This window comes from Delphinapterus leucas, chromosome 8 (genome assembly GCF_059928025.1).
Source record: "Delphinapterus leucas isolate spDelLeu-1000000601 "Yukka" chromosome 8, BTC_Dleu_Yukka2, whole genome shotgun sequence".
Taxonomy (NCBI): Eukaryota; Metazoa; Chordata; class Mammalia; order Artiodactyla; family Monodontidae; genus Delphinapterus; species Delphinapterus leucas.
Window position 1 is genome coordinate 13,851,685 of NC_143136.1, and position 23,712 is coordinate 13,875,396.

General features: G+C 37.8%; 1 protein-coding gene across 10 annotated transcripts in view; it reads left to right on the forward strand.

Annotated features, from left to right (window-relative positions):
* Positions 1–23,712, forward strand: part of DOCK10 (dedicator of cytokinesis 10) — a 280,479-nt gene that overhangs the window by 225,844 nt on the left and 30,923 nt on the right. For 4 of the 10 annotated variants that reach the window (XM_022567817.3, XM_022567812.3, XM_022567811.3 and 1 more), the window contains exons 28-42: positions 2,690–2,836; positions 7,599–7,682; positions 10,159–10,255; positions 12,132–12,176; positions 13,966–14,141; positions 14,268–14,384; positions 15,848–15,959; positions 16,674–16,795; positions 16,884–16,998; positions 17,082–17,148; positions 17,370–17,417; positions 17,972–18,085; positions 20,128–20,252; positions 21,532–21,644; positions 23,261–23,398. In XM_022567817.3, coding sequence (XP_022423525.2) covers positions 2,690–2,836; positions 7,599–7,682; positions 10,159–10,255; positions 12,132–12,176; positions 13,966–14,141; positions 14,268–14,384; positions 15,848–15,959; positions 16,674–16,795; positions 16,884–16,998; positions 17,082–17,148; positions 17,370–17,417; positions 17,972–18,085; positions 20,128–20,252; positions 21,532–21,644; positions 23,261–23,398 — 1,620 coding nt within the window. The remainder of the gene's footprint in view (positions 1–2,689; positions 2,837–7,598; positions 7,683–10,158; positions 10,256–12,131; positions 12,177–13,965; positions 14,142–14,267; positions 14,385–15,847; positions 15,960–16,673; positions 16,796–16,883; positions 16,999–17,081; positions 17,149–17,369; positions 17,418–17,971; positions 18,086–20,127; positions 20,253–21,531; positions 21,645–23,260; positions 23,399–23,712) is intronic. The other 6 variants (XM_022567818.3, XM_022567815.2, XM_022567813.3 and 3 more) reach the window with 3 other exon arrangements.

Genomic DNA, 23,712 nt, shown 5'->3' on the forward strand with positions numbered 1-23,712 from the left:
ATCTCTCTGTTCTTAAGCTGTATCAGGAAACCTCACCACTGTAATCCTTGTTCTGCCACTAACATGTTAGATGATTTTAAAAAAAGACACTAAACATCTCAGAGTCTGTTCTCCCATATGTAAAAAGAACAAATTGGACTAAAATCCTTTAGTTCCCACCAGTATGTATCTGCTAAAATAGATAGGTCACAAAACACCCTTATGAACATCCTAAGAATAAAGGAGCTCATCGTAAACGAGAGTTTATCTTCACTGATTCAAGTTCCCTTTTCAATACCCTCTTCCATAGCAATCACCATACCCAGTTTTCTTCCAGAGGTGCACGGCCTTCCAATTTTCTAACCATCTCTATTTATCACAGTAGGAGAAGAGCAGATACCATCATTTGACTTGAAAGCATTCACAATAAACATCTCCCAAGCTATTTGCATTTTCTTTTCTTATTTTTTAATGGTGAAGTGAATAGCTTTCTTTGCTATTCAAAAAAGCTTCCATCATCAAGGAGATGTGAGAAAGTCAGATCCCCTAGTCTGAAAGGCAGATAACACCTCCCTGTGACCCCTGCTTTCTTGTCCAAGGCGAATTCCTATTTACTAGGAAGTGCTGAATATCTTCTCAACACTGAGCTCTAGTAGCCAAAGTTTTCTTGTACTGGCTACACCTTTTGTTTCCCATCAGCCCCTTGTTCTTAACGAAATTCCCAAATGCCTGAAATTCAGCCCCTGCATTCTGCACCTGATCCTTGGGACCTCCACCATATCATAGCCCAGGTTCTCCAACACGTTCCAGCTCTGCAGCTTGGGATTCAACCATGCTGTCACCTTACCCCCCTTCCTCCCCTGTCCTGAGAGAGAAAATCCACTGTCCCCAGCTCAGGAATTCTCCCGCCTCAAGCCCTTGGGATAGACTTCCAGAGAACAATTAAAAATATTGCTCGTGTGTTTACCGAGCAGCATGTCTTTGGGTTAAGAGTGGGAGTAGGCTACAAGGGGAGTTTGAAAAGAAGGCAGAAAAGACAGAGGAACAGAGGGGTTATCAAAGTCCAAGGTATTACTGTATGTCCTTGTGAAGAAAATGTTGACATTGATATGTTTAATGTATCTTGGAGGACTAACACAATGAAAAAAGGAAAACTACAAATGTGCTTTGATTATCTAAAAAGTGATTATTGCTTTCATAGGTGAATTGTTTACCCTTATTTCCCCAGGGTACACAGAGCAGGATGAAAAATGATGTCTGCAATTAAATTCATTAGGTTTATTTGTTGTTAACTTAATTTGATTTCAACAATAAGCTTGGAATATATACAGGGGGTAACCATGAAATCCTCAAAATGCCTATACAGTCATGTCCTGGTACAATGGCTTAAAAAAAAGCCAGTCCAAGTCAGCTCCAGCATCCAACAATTAATCACTGTTTGTTCTATGCAGTTCCTGTAATTTTAGCCTCCGTGGTTTTTATTCTTGCCTCATGGAAGGCTGGGTGCTCAGAATTTTAGAGAATATGGCACTGTCTAACTCTCAATTGTCTGTTTCTGTCTATAGTGAAAATGCGAGTCTAATTTTAAAGCCAACTAGTAAAGATGAATGAATCTTACCTATCTCGTGCAAAGAAGCTGTGTAAATTCACCAAGTAGAGACTGAAATGGGAAAACTCAGCTGCCTGAAGCTTTCCCTTTATGTGCAGGAGTTCAAATTGGGGGGGGCGTGTGTTGGATTCCTGGACTGAGGGCAGTCTTTAGGGGCCTACAGAGTTTTATTCAACGTATGTTATGTAATCTCACAGCCAAATCACTTTTTATCTTGTGGCAAAACATCTTGACTGTGAAGTCCCACAGGCACCTGCGGTGGCATATGCTGGGACCATTGAGTTAAGACTAGCCTGTGTAAACCTTCATCTATAAGATAAATAAGGTTTGAGCATCTAATGGAAAACATGGTGATTATAGTTGATAACACTGTATTGTGTAATTGAAATTTGCCGAGAGTAGAACTTAAATGTTCTCTCCCCAAAAATATGTATGTGAGCTGATGGATGGCTTAATTAACTAGATGAGGGGTGGAGGGTGGAATTCTTTCACAATGTGTATGTGTATGAAAGCACCACAGTGTATGCTTTAAATATAATTTTATATATCAACTATAACTCAATAAAGCTGAAATAATGTTTTAAAAAGACTAGCTGGGACTCACTACTTATTAGAGAACATTACAAACCGATATCTGTACTCATTCAGTTATTCGTTCACTGATTTCTTATAGTTGTTTATTGGAGGATTCCTAGTTTTAAAAAATCAAAATAATTGATTTTTAAATTAGAGAACTGTGAGTCAAAGAAAATCTAGAATAATATTCATTAAACCATTGATAGCAGTTATTTCCGGAGAGGGAAAGGAGGGGAATTAAGAGGTTATAAAAAAATGTTACCTTTCTACATTGTCTGAATAGTCTGCAATTCATATATGTTATAATTTATAATGAAAATTGAAAAACTTATTGGGCAAAATAGAAGGAAACATTAAATGAAAATGATGAAAATCATGACCTTGAAATTAAAAGGGCTTCTATTTTATTATTGCTTTCAAGTTTTCAGAACGACTTTTTGTTTGTAGTAAGTCTTACAGTTTATGTTTTCCAGGCTTAGTATTTCACAGGTCACATTATAAAGAAATGATCCATTCTTTCCTTAGCTTTCTCGGCCTCAAAGATTTCCTGAATCTTACCAAAATGAATTGGACAATCTTGTCATGAGCCTAGCCGACCACATGATTTGGAAAAACAAAAATGCACTTGAAGAAACAAGAAGGGCAAACCACAGCGTTGCCAGATTTCTTAAGGTACAATTATACAAGATCACAGTTCTATTCAAGCCTCCGTGATAGTGGGTGTGAGATACTCTAAATGTCAATTTAAGTCACAGTTTCATTTATGATGAAAAGTCAAGACTACCAGGATTAGATGAATACTTTCATCTATACATCTTTCTTGCTTGAAATACTTTTCGATACTTTTTCCAATTTGGAGTCATACAGAATAAAAACTAAGGTTAAAGAAGAGTATCTACTTGAGTGTTGCCAAGTGTAGTACTTCTAAATATTTTTAAAGAGAAAAATGAGATTTTTAAAGAAGCTGCACTGTGACAATATTATTCTCTTGGGCTTTTCTGCCCTTGAAGTGATGTTTTGGATTGGATACAGCTCTAACAGTGATGCCAAATAGCCACTTTGGGAAAATTTTGGGGAATTTAGCATTTTTGTTATATTACCTCTAGGCTCTTTTTACATGATGAAAATATTGTGCATTAATCACATAAAAGGAAAATTATCAGTTAAAGTATTGAGCAACATAAAGTGAATATATATATATACATATATATATACATACATATATTTAGCATCATTTCTTTGAATTACAGGCATTTCTATTGAATTGAGAAGAAAAATGTGCTTAGTCCAAGAAAAGCTAATGTAGAATGATGGCGTATCATTTAACAGATAATACATTCAACCAGAAAGATAATGTTTTTCTTCTATTCCTTCTTTTGCCCAACTGTTGACTACTGTTGAAGCCACTTCACTTGTTTCTTTGTGGTAGACACCAGAACATACTGGATAGGTGTGGGAATTTATAAATAAATACTACTAACAAAGTTAAGAGGCTATGGAGGTAGATGGAAAATTAGCTTAAGTTGTCTTTGGTGAGTTTTAATTCAGTCTAATTTCTTTTTTAATGTGTTAAATGCAGTTTCAAATTGCATACTATATTTGTTCTCATCTTGTATTTCTTTTTCTTCACTGTTTTCCCTCTTATTTTTGCTTTTTTTCTTGCTTCAGAAAGAGAAAGGGATGGTCAGAGTTGAGGAGGAAAAGAGCAAAGGAGAAAAAAATTACTCTAGTTTTCTACCATGTTTTTAAGACCTATGAGAATAAGGTTTATTACTATGCTAGTAGTTTATTTGAAGTGCTTGATGGAAAAGAAAATTTGGGAAAAAAATGGCATACTGTCTGATTTGTAAGCAAATTACATTCAAGAAATAGCTGCAATATTCTTCCCAAAATTCCAAAAAAAAGGTTGCATAAGCAAGTCTCTTAAAAAGGGAAAAGACCTACTATTATCCACTCTTTTTGGCTTAAATGCTCTGTACTTATTAGAATAAATATATGTTTTCCTTGGAGCTCATTTATGCAAAAGTTGCTTCTGGTGGTACATAAACTAATGTCTAACATGAATGTCCAAGATGAAAAAAGACACAGAGTATAAAGCTAATGGTGATACCAGTGGTTGTGAAATCTGTGGGTAAAAAGCATGGATTGACAATAGATAAAACAAATATAGTCTATAAGATATGTGGATCCATGAACTGCAAACTGAAAGCAATACTTATATGTGAAGTTTATAAATGAAAACATTAGTTTAATATATTGTACATTATAAAAGTCCACCATACAAGCATTGTACAATGCTCGTCTGACTAATCTCTACTTTATTTCAATTAGCATTTGGAAATCACTTGGAAATCATCTAATATAAAAAACAGACTTTGGTAGCAAATTATGTTTAAAGAAACATCTGTGATAGTTCTAATTATGAAAAAAAAGATGGATAAGCAAGTCAGTGAAAAGGGAAAGTCTTCATATCTACTCTTTTACTTAAATGTTCTGTGTTTGTGGAATAAATAAATGTTTTCTAGAAACTTCATCTATGCAAAAGTTGCTGTGGGTGGTACATAAGCTAATACCTAGCACAGGGGCAAAGGAAAGGAAATGATGGGCCCAGAGGTTTTGTGAAATATACAGGGAAAGTCACTGAGGTGATGTGTTTTGCAGGTTGGGATTTCATAACTCATCACTGAACCATCTATAGAGCAAAACTGTGACTTTCACAGTTGATGAGACAAACATTTTTTCATTACAACAGCCATATATACAAAAACATATTTTTGCATGTAATTTAGACTATTTGGCTTTTAATTTACTAAGCCAAACTGAGAAAAAGTCTGATAGGGTATAAGTTATCCTTTATATCAAGAATCTGCAAAATTGTTTTCTATAAATGGCCAAATATTAAATATTTTTAGTTCTGCAGAACATACCGTCTCTGTGACAACTACCCAACTCTGCAACTGTAACGTAGAAACAAGCATAGACCATTCACCGTAGACAGTATATAAACAAATGGGTGTAGCTGTGTCAGTAAAACTTTCTTTTGAAAAACAGACAGTGTGCCAGTTTTGGCTCATGGGCCATAGTTTACCAGAGCCTGTTATAAATTATTTTCTACTCATATAGAAGGTTAATATAAATTATTTTAAAATAAAAGCAGGGGCTTCCCTGGTGGCGCAGTGGTTGAGTCCGCCTGCCGATGCAGGGGACGCGGGTTCGTGCCCCGGTCCAGGAGGATCCCACGTGCCGCGGAACGGCTGGGCCCATTAGCCATGGCCGCTGAGCCCGCGCGTCCGGAGCCTGTGCTCCGCAAAGGAAGAGGCCACAGCAGTGAGAGGCCCGTGTACCGCTAAATAAATAAATAAATAAATAAATAGAAGCAGAGAGGTCCCTTCGCCTGGGGTTAAGAAGATGCCTGGATGGACCAGACACAGGGGACTGGTGACAGGAGAGACACATCTGATGAAGCTTGATCTGCAGGAGGGCTCTCTGCAGGAAGAAGGCTGATTCTGCTGACTTTGTATCTTAGGAATGACCCCTCCTTTTCCCGCACTGTCCCTTAGAAAGAGAATGACAAGTTTACCACATACAAAGTCTTCTTAAATCTCAAGAAAGTCTTAAGTGAGTTTCCCTAGATCCCCAGGGTAGGCAGCCTTCTTCTCACTACTACCCTTGTTCAATGACAGGACTCACCAACCCCTTCTCTGTCTAATCAAAGGGCCCTGTGTCTTCACCAAAGGGCTTCTTTTCTCTTGCTGTTTCTTGAGAAGTTTCTAGAACCCACAGTTATACTGGGTGGTCTTCCTCTCTCTGCAAGGTGAGACACAAGCTTCTTCCCAGCAGGAAAGAGACAGCAGAGGTCTTCTGGGGAGGGAGCTCCATATTGGGGATAGTCCAAGGGTCACCAGTCAGGACTTCCTTCTGCAGATGGAGAGCCTGGGAGGATTTGACACACTAGCTGGGAGCCTGCATAGTGTAGAAGACACGAAAGCCCTCTTTTCCTCCCATCCTCCCCTTATAGGTGCTCTACGTGTTCTGCACTTATGATTATGCTCTGCTGTCTACCTTTCCTCACTGTTCTTTTGGGAGGTGGGAGGACATGGGAGCCATTTGCTTTTTTCTAAGGGGAGAGTTATTGAAAGAACTTAAATCCATATTGAAAATGAAAATATAAATGAAGCAGTATGTTAACACAGTAATGAATAGGTAATGAAAAAAAAAAACTCAGAAGAAAACAAAGAAAAATGGAAAAGGAAACAAAACAAACATATAAATGACCAAAAAACTGGAAAAATGTTATTAGAGAAAAAAGCTCATGTTTACACACGGGCGTATTTCAGTGGGAGACTTTGCACTTGGTAGACTACCTATAACAAGATTTTATGTTCAGTCCTTTCTGAGAAAAGAGATTTGTTTGTAAAATTGAGGAGAGATTAAGAGATGCAAAACCAGTGCAATGGACCATACAGGGCTCTTTGGATGAGAAAGGAGGCTTCTATGCTGAGCGATGTAGCAGCTGAGAAATTTTCCCATGTAGTACGCATGCTCACACACATGTGGCTGGGTAGAATGCAACCCACACACACGCAGTGATGACCCCATATGCCAATCTGCTATAGTGCCTCCCCAAGATACTGCATCAGTAACTATGGCCCATGCCCACTTCACACTTTTCCAGTGCAGTAATTGGCCACTGTAGCTTGGTTACTGGTGACATGGCCATGGGTCTTTGGGAGAGAGAGCAGGTGCTGTACCAAGTTGGAACGCTTGCCTGACTCCTCCAAACCTACCTACTGTTTAAGGCTCTCGTTTCTCCAGTTAAGAGGGATTGACAACATAATAAAGAGGCAGTGGGCAGCTCACTGATAGAAATCCCAGGATCTCTTACCTTCACTCTTCAAATTCAAGCTGCCTTGGCTGAAAAGAAAAGCTATTCTGCTGAAGGAGGCCAGTGAGATTTTTTTATTTATTTTTTTTATTTTTTGGCCAGTGAGATTTTAAAAGGTATTCCTGACATGTCTCTGCCCTGTTCCTACCCAATGTTGCACAGCAAGTTTCTTCACCTGAGGAATTATGGAATTGAATTACTAAAAGAAAATAATAATAAAATGTAACTAAGTGGTTTTTAAAAATAGACAAGTAAAAGCTAAAACTTTCTATATTAAAAGGAAAGGCTCATTGCAAAGCTCCAAGAGATGTTTTATAAAATTGATGAATATGGGTTTGTAACTTTCTGGTGTGTGTACTGTATCTAGTATTTTAATTAGTTGCCATATGTGGATGAATGCTTAAACATATTACAGAGATTTTTAAGACATTTATTATACAGCTCATTTAGTTAAATGTTATTTTACTTCAATATATTTAATCATCTTTTCTAACATCTTTAATGATCCTTAAAGTAAAAACGTCTGAATTTAGAATTTTACTTTTTTAGCGCTGCTTTACGTTTATGGACCGGGGTTTTGTGTTTAAGACGGTTAACAGTTACGTCAGCATGTTCTCCTCTGGTGATCCCAAGGTAAGAACCACGTACAGGAGTGCTTGCTTTCTAAACTGCTGCATTATAAATAAATAAACTGGTCTCTGTGTATATCTGTCTAAAACAATAACCTATGCATTATCCATATCAAAAAATAATTTCTATACCAATGAGAGGCAGCCTTTTAAAACGGTTCACGTGCTCAGTAAGTCTACCCAGTCCTTCCTTCACAGGGGACAAAAAAGAAGTGTGGAATGAGAGTGTTTACATTTCACTTTTATTTCCTGTGGGCAGTGAAAGGAGTGATTTTTTTCCACCTGCAATTCTTCTGCCTCCGGTTTACTCGGAACTGTCTTGGTTTTAGCACTGAAAGTCCCACTTCCCTGGAAACCTTCAGTCTTGGGCAAAATGGGACAGTTGATCACCCTACCCAAATAGGGGCTATGTTTTGGGAGATAGGGAACGGTACTGTCTAGAGAGCAGCGGTTCTCAAAGTGTGGTTCCTAGACCAGTGATCTCGGAACAGAGCTACCACGGGTGGAGCCCAGAAATCTCGGAACAGAGCTACCACGGGTGGAGCCCAGAAATCTGGATTGCAACAAGACTTTCAGGTGATTCCTGTGCATTCTCAAGTTTGAGAACCACTGAGCTATGAGTATGAGTATGGCATATGCTAGAGGGAAATAAGACTGCAAGTGGACCAGACTGTGAAAGTTTATCAGTTAAGGTTCTTTGTCTCGTAGCAACAGAAGCTTACTCCAATTTGAGCAAAAGGGAATTTTGGGGAAGGATATTGGGGTAAACAGCATTGATGAAAGAGCTGGAGAACTAAGCTTGGAAAAGAGCACTTCCAGGCACAAGAGTAATCACAGAGGATGAACCAGTGGCCAGGGTCTGCTGCTGTCTAAATAAGCAAATGGGACCCTTTTCTCCTTCTTAATACTCGGCTTAAGATTTACATTCCAGAGAGGAAGCATGTGACCAACCTGCTTTGGGTCACATGCCTGCCTCTTAGGGAGGGAAGACAGGGCACCTGAATTAATAGTTCCCCATTAACCTTTACCCATTGGGAGGAAGATTAGTCCCCAATGGGAAATTATCTAGGTATTGGGAAAGAGTAACGAATATAGAAAAGCCAAAAATAAATAATGATCTTCTTGGAGCCTTTCATGTCATGCTTAGGAGCCTGAACATTGTTTTTTGGCAGTGGAGATTTACTTTAGGCTAGGAGAGTTACATGGTTATATGTCATTTGATTTTGAGAATCCAGTTCTCTCTGTAAATATTTTTTGGAAGGATATCCTTCATTAGTGCTCCAGTTATGCGTGACATTTTCAGAATATCATTTTAGGTATAATTCCAGCGAACTTAAACTATATATTTTATCAAAAACCAAACAGAACATACTCAGTGAAGAATGACTACCATGTAATTTAATTATGCTTCGTTTCACTTGGATGTGCAAAGGATTAAGTCAGATACTACCCTTGTTTGAGATGGCAGTATTTTAAATTATTGACTAAAGTTGCCATAAAATATGATTCTAGAATATCTGAGCAAATGGAATATATTTTGTTTTGTTAGCAGATATTAGTGAATACAGTGAACACAATCTGAGTCTTAAAAATTGATTACTTAGTTTGCACGACAATGAAAATAGAATGGCTATGAACATGCTAACTGTTCCTACTTATGTGATTGTTTTAAGTTGTCTTAGACCATGTCTGCACTTCGTTTATCTCTGTCCTACTCAAAACATTATTGAAATGACAGACCTGTTTGCTAGGGCAGGGAAGAGGTGGAATTAGATAACGTACTCCAAAAATAAATGGCAGATGGGGCTTCCCTGGTGGCGCAGTGGTTGGGAGTCCGCCTGCCGATGCAGGGGACGCGGGTTCGTGCCCCGGTCCGGGAAGATCCCACATGCCGCGGAGCGGCTGGGCCCGTGAGCCATGGCCGCTGAGCCTGCGCGTCCGGAGCCTGTGCTCCGCAACGGGAGAGGCCACAGCAGTGAGAGGCCTGCGTACCACAAAAAGATAAATAAATAAATAAATAAATGGCAGATGGAGAGAGATTCACTCTAATTTTCGATTATCTGCACCATTGTCTTCCTTAGCACTGGATCTTAGGAGTTGATTGGAGTGATATGTTCTTTGAGCTCAGTGTAGTTGAAAACCTCTGTACGTGTGGTGAGGACCTATTTTTCCCAGAATAAACATGTTACATACATGCCAAAAGAAGCAAAAAATAGGTCTGAGTAAGATTGTATCTCATAGAAGCTCAATGTAGGTTGCAGATGGGATCATTTCCTGAACAGGCCTCGTCCAATCTCCAAAAACAGGGGGCCTGACTACATTTACCACTTCAGAGGGGACAAAATCCTTTAAATTTAACAGTGACCCAGTGGTCACACAAAAGTAACTCCACCTCCTTTTTAGATGTAAGATTCAAGTGCAGATTTTCCATTAACTTTCTTAGTGTGTGAATAATAGTCGTTTCTTTGCCTCTTTTTCAGACCTTATGCCAGTATAAATTTGATTTCCTCCAAGAAGTATGTCAGCATGAACACTTTATTCCTTTGTGTCTCCCCATAAGATCAGCAAACATTCCAGGTAATAATTCCCAGAATTTTTGTCTGTTCCTACAACGGGAACAAATATATTTGTTTGTTTGTTTTGCCTTTGTTTGTTTGTTGTTGTTGTCCTGTTTCTTCAATGTTGGTTTTGTCTGAAGTTGTCACGTGGGATTAGACCCAGGTAATCAGGTTAAAAGGCAGAAGTTGGTGGCATGTGGTAAAGAATACAGCTCTGTATTTCTCAGTTTTTGTCTATGTTTCCTTTTTCATTAATGAGAAGGCCAAGAAAACCATAAAATTGATGCTTGTAAATCAAAGAATTTTAACCTTGCGCTTCCCTGGTGGCGCAGTGGTTAAGAGTCCGCCTGCCGATGCAGGGGACACGGGTTCGTGCCCCGGTCCGGGAAGATCCCACATGCCGCGGAGCGGCTGGGCCCGTGAGCCATGCCCGCTGAGCCTGCGCATCCGGAGCCTGTGCTCCGCAATGGGAGAGGCCACAACAGTGAGAGGCCCGCGTACCGCAAAAAAAAAAAAAAAAAAAAAAAAGAATTTTAACCTAGACCCATACTGTCTTTCACCATACTGGCTCCAAAAGACAACTTTCCTTTGATTTTGAGAGACATAAAATTACAGGGAGGAAAAGTTATACTTTGTGAGTATAAATTCATTTAAGATTATCAATGTGTGTACATGAAAATGCAATTCCTCAAAATGAGTTTTATACAAAGAAAACTGTTACCTTGAAAGGGAGAAAAGAAGGCAGGCAAATGGGCACCATTGTAAATACTCAATAACTCTGGGTCAGAAAGAGGCAGAGATGGGCGCACAGGTAAAAATGGGGCCTCACATATTGTTTACTATACTTACTATAGTATAAATGGTCTATAGACAATATTTTCATTTCTTACTTTTGTTAAAATATGTATATACACACACATATCAGCATGATCATGGTAGAAAATAAGCATCACCCATCTAGACATCAGAAACTAATCAAACATCAAGCTACATAGAAAATACTTAAATGATTTAGGACCTTAAAATACTTTACTTCTACTTTGTAAGGTGTACATATATCAAATCATGTGGTGCACTAGAAACGAATATAATGTTATATGTCAATTATACCTCAATAAAATAAATAAATTGATTAGCTAAATACTTCTAAGCATGAGTAAATTACAAGGCACAGTTTTGATATTCATGGAAAGCAGAAACTAAGATGGTAAAGAGCCTCTTCATATGTATTATAGCTCACACCAATATTTTGGAAGGAAAGAGAAAGTAACGTACATTATCAAGCCTATAAAAGTTTTGTCATGTCAATCTTAAATATAAGCTGTATACATTATTCCATTCTTTTTCCAATTTATGAAATACATTTATCTAAATGCCTTCATAGAATAAAGGGTGGAAAAGTTATTTTGGACTGTAACATTTTTTGCTTTTTGTTTTGTTTTATGTTTATGAACTAGTGCCAAGATATTACTGCATTAGGCAGGCTGGTTACGACACTCAAGAGGATCAAACCTGTTTTTGTCATTTGGATTCTGGTTGTTTACTACTTATCAGTAGCTCGGAAAAAGGCCTGACAGTCTCTGTGTAGATATGATATTATCAACAGTGAACATAAAAATATGTTTTGTAGCAAGCAGATTTCTGATAGAACAAAAAGGTGTCCAAGAAGAAGGCTAAGAATTAAAATAATTCTGTTCATGGCATTCATTTTTAAGGAAAGAAGTAAACAACCTAAGGTACTTGTCTTGAAAAACAAAGCTTTATTGAAGGGACTCACTCATATTTTAGGACAGTGTATTTTAATTTTTCAGTATAAATTACACAGAGTTAATGAATACAGTGTGTATCTGAGTATGTATATATCTGAATTTTTTGTTTATTTTTATTAACTCCAGATCCTTTGACACCTTCAGAATCAATACAAGAGTTACATGCATCAGGTAAATAATGATATTTTATATTACACTATCTCAGCATCAATAACCACATCATAATTTGATAATATTGATGAGTATAGATACTTCAGATTTCCAACTGGAAATTCCAGATGCTAATAAATAGCCATATGTTTAATATCATCTAATCAAAATAGTCAAAAAGTTGATTGAGCTTTTCTCTTGTCACAGATAATTAAATGCTTCCCCAACTTGAATTCTTTCATACTTTATTCTCCAGAGTTGGAATTGTTTTAATTTCCCAAAGCATCTGAAATTTCCTTAGAGTGCATCATAAATAAAATTCCCAATCGTATGTAATAACACGCTTGCTCAATGAAACTATATGATATTTCTATCAATAAACCACACCCCAGTTCAAACCATTCTCTCAGGATTTGAGATTATTAGAATCATATAAGTTTATTTTTACCCCAGACCAGTTTATAACTTCAAATAGTCCTGGCAGTTTTTTTTCTAGCCATAGATTGGGAATCGGAAAGCTTGGTTCTCTTTCTGGCCCCTCACTATTACTCAGTATTTCATGGAAAGATTTATTTAAACTAAGCCCTTTGATCTTAGCTTCCTGAACTTCCACATTCCCCGTACTTTTGCCCCCGGCAGTATTTTTAAAAAATCAGTGTGTTTACTTTGCTCCTGGTCAGTTATGACCTGGAGTATTCTAATAGTTCATTCTTCCTAACGGGTAGCTATGAGGAGTAACGGAGATAACGCTTGCGAAGCGCTTAGCCGAGTGCTGGCACACAATACCTGTTCTATAGGTTGGACGCTATTCCTGCTATTAACAGTTACGTTTAGGAAGCACATTGGCCCATTCTCAATAAATGCACTATTACTTGAGATTTTAACACTCTTTTCTCTATAGTTCAGACTCAAAAGGGTGCAGCCCCCTTTGGTTTTCCTCTCTCTTTGCTCTTTTACGTCCTGCAGCTCACGTGTCCTGGTGATTTTACTGCTACTACTTGGGTCCTGCTACCCCAGGTCCAGAGGCCTTCTCACCATCCCCACTTCCCTGTTCCTCCAGCCTCCTGGATGGTAGCCCTCACCCCACATCTCCCTACAGTCTAACTCCCATTTATAGCCTATCATATTAATGGCTCAATAAAGCATAGGTCCGATTGGGCCACTGATCTCAAAGCTGTCAGTCACTTAACATTTCCTATAGAATTACGTGCAAATGGTTCAGGGACCTAGACACCAGCTTAGGAATTTGTACTTGATTTTGTCCATCATCCAGTCCCAGTGTATCTCTTAAGTCTTAATTCTCCCCACTCCTCTTTTGGCTGCTGTGCTTACTGGTCTCCTCCATACCTGTGCTCCCCACATAACTGTGCTTTCAGAAGTCTGTGCCACTGAAACCCTCTCCCTTCTCCCAACCTCCTCTCCTCCACCCACTGCCTCCAACTGCCCCCCCACCCCCGCTCCCCGGACTTTTTGCATCTTCAACCTTGAGCAACCTCAAAGGTCCATCTCAACATATTCCCTCCGGTCACATCTCCTGATTCCTCCAGGCAGAATATAAGCTTTTCTCCTTTCAACTCCGGTACTATTGTAGACATGCCACTTTTATGGAATTTGACATTTGACACTGAGTACTATTTGGATTAGTATAAACAGAATACTTGCTGAATGCACCTCTTCACATTTTTCATCTCTGTATTACTGAATCCCTCCTAGCAGTGAGAGGGGTTGATAGTTGTTTGCTAAATCTCTCTTGATTATCAAGTGATCAGTTGATTTTCAATAACATGATCTCTTTACCTTCCTCACAAAGATATGCCTGAATATTCAGTCACAAATGAGTTTTGCCGCAAACACTTCTTAATCGGAATTCTGCTCCGAGAAGTTGGCTTTGCTCTGCAAGAAGACCAAGATATCAGGCACTTGGCTTTAGCTGTCCTAAAAAATCTAATGGCTAAGCATTCATTTGATGATCGATACAGAGAACCAGTAAGTGGTCTTCCTCTCTCCCTTCCCTAAACACCATTTAATGGTTCACTGCATTAAATGCATATCAAACCTACAAGTCTATTGATTTTTACGTGAATCATTTCTTTTGACTACTTTTTCACCTAGGAGAAGCAGGCCCAGATAGCAAGTTTATACATGCCCCTCTATGGCATGCTTCTGGACAATATGCCAAGGATTTACCTGAAGGACCTGTACCCTTTTACCATCAATACATCGAATCAGGTACGTCTGCAGAATATTCCAAGTGTCTATCTTAATAAAGAATTTGCCTTTTTTATATTTTTGCCATAGATAACTATTTTCCCCTAACTGTGACCAAACTAAGGATTAAACAGCACTTCTTGCTAGGTGTTTTGAGACGTTTACATTGTGTCATTTGTTCCAGATTGGTCACTGACGCCTTCCACTTGTCCATCTTTTCAGCATTTTGTTTTCATTGTCCTCTGTTCTCTGCACCACCTTCCAATTCTCTCCAGTTTGTACCAGGTTCCTCTGTTGCATTCATGGCCCCATCCTCAGTGTACACCTTTCCCCACCAGCTTTCTGCATCAGGTTTAGGCCCATCTGGTGTCAGTAGAGCCACGTGCCTTATTTGTAGTCACAGCCCAGGAGTGGCCTGTTTTGTCACCCCTCCTCCACTGAGCCAGCCTAGTGACTTCACAACAACCCTCTTGAGATCCTTTGACTGTGTTCAGCTCCCAGATGAGTTGACGCACTGCTGAAGCCAGCACTAGGCAAGATGTTACCATCTAGAAGTTGGGAGCTATGTCTTTGGTATTTTTTTTTTTAGACCTTGTTCAAATCCCAATAGTATCAGTTACTATCTATGTGACCTTAGATAAGTTATCCAACTTTTTTAAGCCTCTGTTTCCTCATTTATGAAATGGAAGAGAATACCTGTATCACAAGGTTCTTAGGAGGATTAAATTGTGGAATAGAGAACATTCATCATAGATACTGGCCTATAATAAGTACCTAAAATCTAGTTTTAAATAATAGTTATATACATAAAATAATCCATGATAATAATGATATATAATCTACAATATAATCAATGAATTTATGATATCGCTTATAGGTAGAATCTAAAAATTACAACAAACTAGTGAATATGACAAAAAAAAGAAGCAGACTCACATATATATAGAACAAACTAGTGACTACCAGTGGGGAGAGGGAAGGGGGTTGAGGGGCAATAGGGGTAGGGGATTAAGAGGTACAAACTTTTATGTATAAAATAAACTATAAGAATATATTATACAACATAGTGAATATAGCCAATATTTTATAATAACTGTAAATAGAGTATAACCTTTACAAATTGTGAATCCCTATATTGTACACCTGAAACTTATATAATATTGTACATCAACTATACCTCAATTAAAATTTTTTTAAATCAGTGAATTTATTAATAACCATTCCAGCCATTTAGTCTATATCTAAAAGATAGTTTCTACTACATTGTTAAAAATTTTTTAAATCACATAAGAAATTAAACTGTGACTAAGAGTATGGCTTAACTATATTAATTTTCATTGCCTAGTTTGGCAGAAGATTTTGCTGAAATATAAAAGATCAAATCACATATCATCTATTGGAAAGTGTAACGAAGAAGGCATATGTGGGTTTGCAATGCTGAAATATGATGATTCCCACTAATTTCTTCTGTGCTTTGAATACAGGGGTCTAGAGATGACCTCAGCACCAATGGAGGATTCCACACCCAGTCAGCTATGAAATATGCAAACTCTGTGGACACATCATTTTCTAAAGATGTTTTAAATTCCATAGCAGGTACTTCAAACCTTCCAGACAGTTGTGTTTAACTCTCATCCGTGTTTACGTTGTATATCACTGTGCTTTTTACCCACTCCATAATTCATTACACCTAACCTATGTGACAAAGTATACTGCATTTATGTAGCGGAAGAGTCTTGTTACATATTTCTTTGCATGCCGTCCAGCAACTTCCTCTTCTACTTAGTGTTCATTTTTACTTGGATCGAGGAGCAGTCTTCTCCAATGTTATCAAATTGTTTCATTCTGGAGACAATCTTGAAGTTTTCATTGCATACGGCCTTTTAAAGTATAATAGCCCTTCAACTTCAAAGATTATTTTTAAGAACTATTTTGGAAATGTCATCTTAATTTCTTATAAACTGTCAAAAATTGAAAGCTTCTTCCCCCAAAGCATCATTAGGAACTTTTATTATGCATTTTAAAACAGAAACTTTCTTTAAAAAGCTTTTTAAGAAATCAAAGGAAAAAGATATATTTCCAGTTAAAATGGTCTACATTTTCCTAAATCCTTAATGCTGGCATGGCTGTTATAATAATATTTTTAAAGTTGCATATCTTTCATGCCAATCCCAGACTCTATTATGTCAGCTTTTCACAATACTGCTACCACCTGAATGGTCAGCATCTTTTTGGTTCATCATTTTAGCTTTTTGTGTTGTGTGCCCACGCATCTCATTACCGTCTGTGTGCTGTGGCTTGTGTTTACAGCATTTTCATCAATAGCTATTTCTACAGTAAACCATGCTGATTCCAGAGCTTCGTTAGCAAGTCTTGACTCCAACCCAAGTACCAATGAGAAGAGCAGTGAGAAGACTGACAACTGTGAAAAGGTGCAGCTTCCCTCCCAAACTTACCGAGCATATTACCAGTCAGCAATCTCCTATTCTTACTCAATCCTAATTGGTTCTTCATTCCTAGATCCCAAGACCCTTGTCTTTGATAGGCTCAACTCTTCGGTTTGACAAGTTAGATCAAGCAGAAACCAGGAGTCTTCTTATGTGCTTTCTTCACATTATGAAAACAGTTTCAGAGGGTAAAGAGAGTTCTTTAAATTTAAAAAAAAGAAAAAAACTTTGAATTTCAAAGAGTCTCATGCTACTCGGTGTTTCCTTTCAGAGACTCTGATTGCCTACTGGCAAAGAGCGCCCAGTCCAGAGGTGTCCGACTTCTTCAGCATCTTGGAGTAAGTTTTAGAGTTGATTACATAACGCTTTTTTCTAGAACCTTCAAAATACTTTAGTATGCCATTTTTCATTCTAGGTACCATATGGTGAATGATCTATCAGTAATAATGCATAAACTATTTAAAGAAAACAATATTTTTCTTTTAATATACTTGGATGAACACTCTGTATAAATAAAAAGGCGTGAATAATTAGAATGTGACATTTTTTTCCTTTCTAGTGTTTGTCTTCAAAATTTCAGATACCTAGGAAAACGTAACATAATAAGGTAATAATTTTAAATTCCAAAAGGTTAGTCTGATATTTTGAAAAAACTTATGACATTATTAATGGATCAGGTTAGACTTAGAGATTTATGTTAGAAATGTTAAAATGCAAATAAGGATTTTAAGGTTGACCTCACATTAGTCATAGAAGTTTGATGATTACCCTATAGCCGTAGTAGATCTAGGAACAGTTAAAGCTGTCCAGGGAAAAAGCACAAAACACATTTCTGAAAGGAAACCACATTTCATGTAACTTCTCAACTAATTTATCCATCTTTATATGAATATAACTTGAAAGATACCTATTTAAGAAAATACTTCCAATAAACTAAAAAAAGCAATTAATCTAGAAAACTGTGCTGTCATCCTTTTCTCATGAGAGACAGCAGTGCCCCTGGCATCTTCCCTAAACCCGCAATTTCCCATTGCCAGAAGAAAATGTGATTTTATTTTTCATAGCATGTGGAATATTTCATTGTTCAGTAATCGCTTTGTCAGTTGCCTTTTTTTAATTCATATATCAATTACAAACACTGAGCTCATATTAAAACTTCAGTTTTCCTTGCAGAAAAATTGCTGCTGCGTTTAAATTCGTGCAGTCCACCCAAAACAATGGAACTCTCAAAGGATCTAATCCATCCTGCCAGACTTCCGGCCTCTTGCCGCAATGGTACTGTCACATTTGCTTGATATTTAAAATTATATTGTGAGTGTACGTGTGTGTGTGTGTGTGTGTGTGTGTGTGTATACATACATACATATATATATATATAGGCTGTGGATACACACAATATGCACACACACATGTGCATGTGTGTGTGTGTGTGTGTGTGTCTGTGTATATATATATATCAAACCAAAAACAGATCTCAAGTAACTCTGTATGTTTCTCTGAAGAAACTTTGTTGGTACATCCCTATCTGCCCCACTAGCTTGTGAAAACCTAGAAGCAAGGATTTGCCTTATTTATGTGCACCTAGCGTACAATGCCTTGTATAGGGTCAATGAGTATCTTAATTTAATTGAACCTGAAAAGACATAATTCCAATAAATGCCTATTATAATGTTTGCTAATCTAGTGACAAAGTAAAATGTGAGGTCATATCTCGCCTTTCCTCTTAGTAAGTGTAATAATTTATCAGTATTCTTAGAGCTTAATGTGTTTTTTAAAGGGTCAAAGGCAATAGGAAGCATAGCTGGCCCCATAAGCTCATTTTAGATTTTTTAGTCATTAGAATAGTATATAAAGCCTAGGGTCACCCTTCATTAACCTACCCTACAGGAAACATTTGCCCTAAAATCCTGCCTTAAAGCTCCTCTGGGTCTAGTAAATCAGAATTCTTTGCTAAAATTTTCTCCAGTTTGATTTATTCTCCCCAGGAGTATCATAATAATGTATAATATGAAAATGGCTATATTTTAGAAAGAGCTTTAGAAAGAAATATGAATGTAGTATATAGCTAATAAACCATAAAATAAATTTTGCCTGTTTATCCATGGGGACCCCTTGAAATGGCCCCCTTATGAGAAAATAAATGGCAGTTGAGTAGAGGACTATAAACAATTACTTTAATGACAGTCGTAGCCCACCTGAGGTCACTGCAGTTTTGGAGACGTCTGGTGGGTTAGACTTTAGGCCCCTCCCTAAACCATCTGGACAGGTCCTGGTCATTCCCACGACTCCCCTCCCAGAAGCCATGGCTTTTCCTCCAGGAGTTACAGACTGAAGGAGACTCAAAACCTGGAAATAATCCAGTCCCAAAGGTCCAAGCCATACAGCCCCAAACCATACAGCCCCAAACCCATTATTCCTTGTAGCTACAGAAATGACCCAGACTCTCCTGCCTACTGAAAGCCAAAGTTAGATCTCTAGGGTCCCAATCCATCCAGAGCATTTGATTTAGCCAGAATCGAATAAGCCTTGAGAAGTAAGACAAAGAGAAAAAGTTGTTTCTTTTTCAGTCTTGACTCTTCAGTATCTCCTATTGCCTGCTTTCCTCAAAGAAATTTTCTATGACCTTGGCCATCAGTTAGCTTAAATGAAAGTCGGGAACAGGAAATATTCCTACTTCCGCATTCCCCCAGTTAGAAGTGCCAAGGGGTATTGAATAAGAGCCCTGGCCATTGTCCCTGCTCTGGGAAAGCAGCAGCCCAGAAGCGACCTCAGCTGTCTCCCCCACAAGGATCATATGTCAGCCCTGCTGTGGACCTGACACCAATGCAAAGACAAATCCTGTAAGAATTTCCAAATGCAAAGAAGTAGGAGACAAAGGGTTGTTTTAGACTAGATTTTACTTTTTTACATTTTACCTCCTAAAAATAATTGATACAATTGAACTATATAATATTGTACTTTTTTAATGTCTACCACTATGCCTTTCTGATCAACCAATGACCACCTGAACATGCATGGAATCCCATGATTTCATTAAATAATAATGAATATGTTTGTGCAGAATTTAATTCAGCATCTATTATTTGTCTGTTATCCTTTAGTATCTGTTACCATTCTGAACCCTTTTCTGGCTTAAATAAAATTTGTCCAAACGTACTTTTAAAAGTTCCTCTCATCATGTCACCTATAATTAATATTTTTAATAAAAAGTCTCTATTCAGAAATTTTTTTAACATTTGACTCAATCAAGAGAATTTGAATGAAAATTTGGTTATCATACCCTATGACTTTAAGCGTTTTTGTCATTTCATTTTCAGGATGCACACCACTTCCAGTCATGAAGGACAGAAACAGCACAGATCACAAACTTTACCGATAATTCGAGGCAAAAATGCACTTTCTAACCCTAAACTCCTACAGATGTTAGACAATACCATGACCAGTAAGTATACCAGAAATAATAGCAACAAGATGGTTATCATTTTTCTCTAGATGTGTGCAGGACGTAAAATGCATTATGTTTCAGAAATGTAAGGAATGTTGCTGTGCCCCTGAGACCACTGGTTTTCAGGCTTGCTGTAGCCTGAGGAACATTTCTGGGAGGAGAGAATCAGCTGGAAGCATCTAAAAAAAAGTAGTGTCCTTATGAGGAGAAAGGGGAAAAGTAAAACTCTCAATATAGTATGCTCACTGTAGCTCCTCTGGAACCAGGTGACTTGGCATTGTGAGGGGTTAGGGTGGCCTCTCTCAACCGGATTATTGTCCACTCTTTGGGAAGAGGAGAAAGTTGTCCATGTCCTAGAAGCAGCAAGTGTGCCATCTCGAATCCAGTGTTGCACACATTCCAGGTGTGAATGAGGAGAAAATGGGATCCAGTGTTTTTGTATCATGTAAGTGTTCTTGATTATGGACAGGTGACCACACAGTTAGCTGTTTGAAGGTATTTGCCTTAACCTGTAAACACATTTAATCCCTTTCTGACGAGGCCATTAATGCAGATCATCCACTAGACTCTACGTTTGGTCTGTTAATCTGGGACCATAAAACTTGACCCAGACTGATTATGGAGGAAATATGACTCTACCAATAGCTGAATCAATGGAAAAGTAGTGAGAAATAATGGAGAACAGAATACTCTGGTCCTTTGGAAACTCTATAGCTGACAAATTAAAAGGGCACCCACACAGTCTTAATCAGTTCGAGCTGCTACAACACAATACCACAGACTATGTAGCTTAAACAACAAACATTTATTTCTCATAGTTTTAGCGGATGAGAGATCCAAGATCAAGACACCAGCAGATTTGATGTCTGGTAAGAACCACGTTTGCAGATGGCCAACTTCTTGCTGTGTCCTCACGTGACAGAGAGAGAGAGATGATCTCTCTGGTGTCTCTTTTTATAAGGGCACTAATCCCATTCATGAGGGCTCCATTCTCATAACCTAATTACCTCTCAAAGACTCCGCCATATTGTGGATAAGGGCTTTGACATACGAATTTGTGGGGACACAAACATTCAGTCTATAGCACCCACTAAAAACTCTGTCTCTGTTTTTGCTTCAGCTGATAAAGAGATTGAACAAATGAAAGCACTTTGATTTAATAAAATTACTTATCAAAACACCAGTAAACATTGACTATGTTGTAATAGAAGAAAGTTCTTTATAGGGTACAAAGATTTGTCTCGGACATTTATGCATTTTCTACTTTATTTTGTAGGCAACTCCAATGAAATAGACATCGTGCACCACGTGGACACAGAGGCCAATATTGCTACAGAGGTTTGCCTGACTATTCTAGACCTGCTAGCCCTCTTCACTCAGGTCCACCAGGTGAGTGTGACTGTAACTTCTTCTGTAATATGATAAAATGAAAGTTGGAAAAGTCATGCGAAGTCAAGAATATGTTTTTAAGGTTTTTATGACATTTAACGAAATGTATTAACCTTACATAAATCAACCTAAGTGTGAGTGGAAAGCATGTTAAAGAAGAGATTCAGAATTTATCAGAAGTTGGCGAATGCTCAATTGATATACACACAGACATATTTCCTTATTGTCCAGTAACAGACAATCTTTCTTCCTTGTTTCTCTTGCTTTACTGTCAGGCAAGTTGGGCTGAGAGAGAACGTGACTCTACTTTTTCAGTATCAAAGGGAGAGACAAAGCACAGCTAGATACAACAGATAAACAGATACAACAGCTAGAGAAAACAGAGTGATAATGTTGAGCATCTTTTTGTGTGCTTACTTACCATCTCTATATCTTTGGTGAAGTGATTCCACTACCTACCATTAGAATGGCTGCAGTTTAAAAAGACTGACCGTACCAAGTTTTGGCAAGTATATGGAGAAACTGGAACTCTCATTCACTGATGGTGGGAATACAAAATGATACAAACACTTTGAAAAAACATATGCTGGAATGAAGATTCAACATAATCTATCATGTGACCAGCCATTCCAATACTAGGAATTTACCCAGGAAAAATAAAAGCATTTGTTCACACAAAGCTTTGTACATCAATATTCATAGCTTTGTTTTTTTTAATAATTAAACACTGGAAACAACCCAAAAGTACATCAACAGGTGAATGGATTTTTTAAAATAGTAGTATTGAAACATATCCATACAATAGAATATAAAATATAAACTTTTATAAAATATGAACTATAGAAATTATGTCAGTTACACCTCAATGAAGTTATTAAAAACATTAGCTCAACCTAATGAGCTTTCAAATGTTAAGGGTTAAATTAGAGAAAGTTGGGTCGGTTGAATAGTCTGCACCAAACAGAATGATTATAGCAAGGAAGTCTTTATTTTCAAGTAAAATGTCAGCATGGCAGTCGAAAAAACAAAATCCACATTTTAATTCTTTATTGCTCGATGGAAATGTCAATCAAATCTCATACATCTTACAGGCTCTATCAGTGCCTTTGAGGACCTGCCTGTCTGTGACCACATCTGCTACCTCTCTCCCAACCCTGCCCCACTAACCATGCTTAGGCTACTCTGCTCTTTTTTCTCTTTTTTTCTTTTTTCTCTTTTTTCTCTGCTTGAACTCATAAGCTCCATTCCATCTCAAGTCCCTGGTACCAACTGTTTTTCCTTCCTTGGACAATCCTCCCAGATCTGCCCATGGCTGACTTTTTCAGCTCACATGTCAATTCATCCATTAGGGAGGTCTTAACCACCCTATATAAAGTAATCTTATCCCCCAAAGCAATTACTTTCCATCATATATTATTCTACTCTATTTTCTTATTTAGTAACTTTTTTCAATCACTGCTATATGTAAGTTTCATTGGGAACATAGAGCTTATTCAGCACTTTATTTCCACACCCAGAATTGTGCCTATCGCATAGTAGGACCAGAGTAGATATTTTTTGAAAGAATACAGGTGTCCTTTCACTCATCCTAAATAACTGCTGTGTTAAATTTCCAGAGACAACTCCAACAATCTGAATGTCAAAATTCAATGATGAAAAGGGTCTTTGATACCTACATGCTCTTTTTTCAAGTCAACCAATCAGCCACAGCACTGAAGCACGTATTTGCCTCTTTGAGGCTATTTGTATGCAAGGTAAGGGTCCTCCAGGTTCCAAGAAAAGCTCAGTGAAGTGTTTATTGCTGACAATAAACACATATCAATCCTTACATCTCTCAGTATCGAGGGAAGAAAGTTTGTTTTCTTCTATTTGATTTATTTGGTTTTATTAGACGATTTGTTTGGTTTTATTAAACTGTTTGATTCATGGTCTCAAAATAAGTTCAGAACCTTGGCAGCCTATCTGCTGGATATCAAAAGGGAGTAAAATTAGCACCTGGCCATCAATTCTTTGGGTTCTCAGTGTTTGTGGCAGAGAGTTAGGTAAAATATACACCATCAACTGTGAT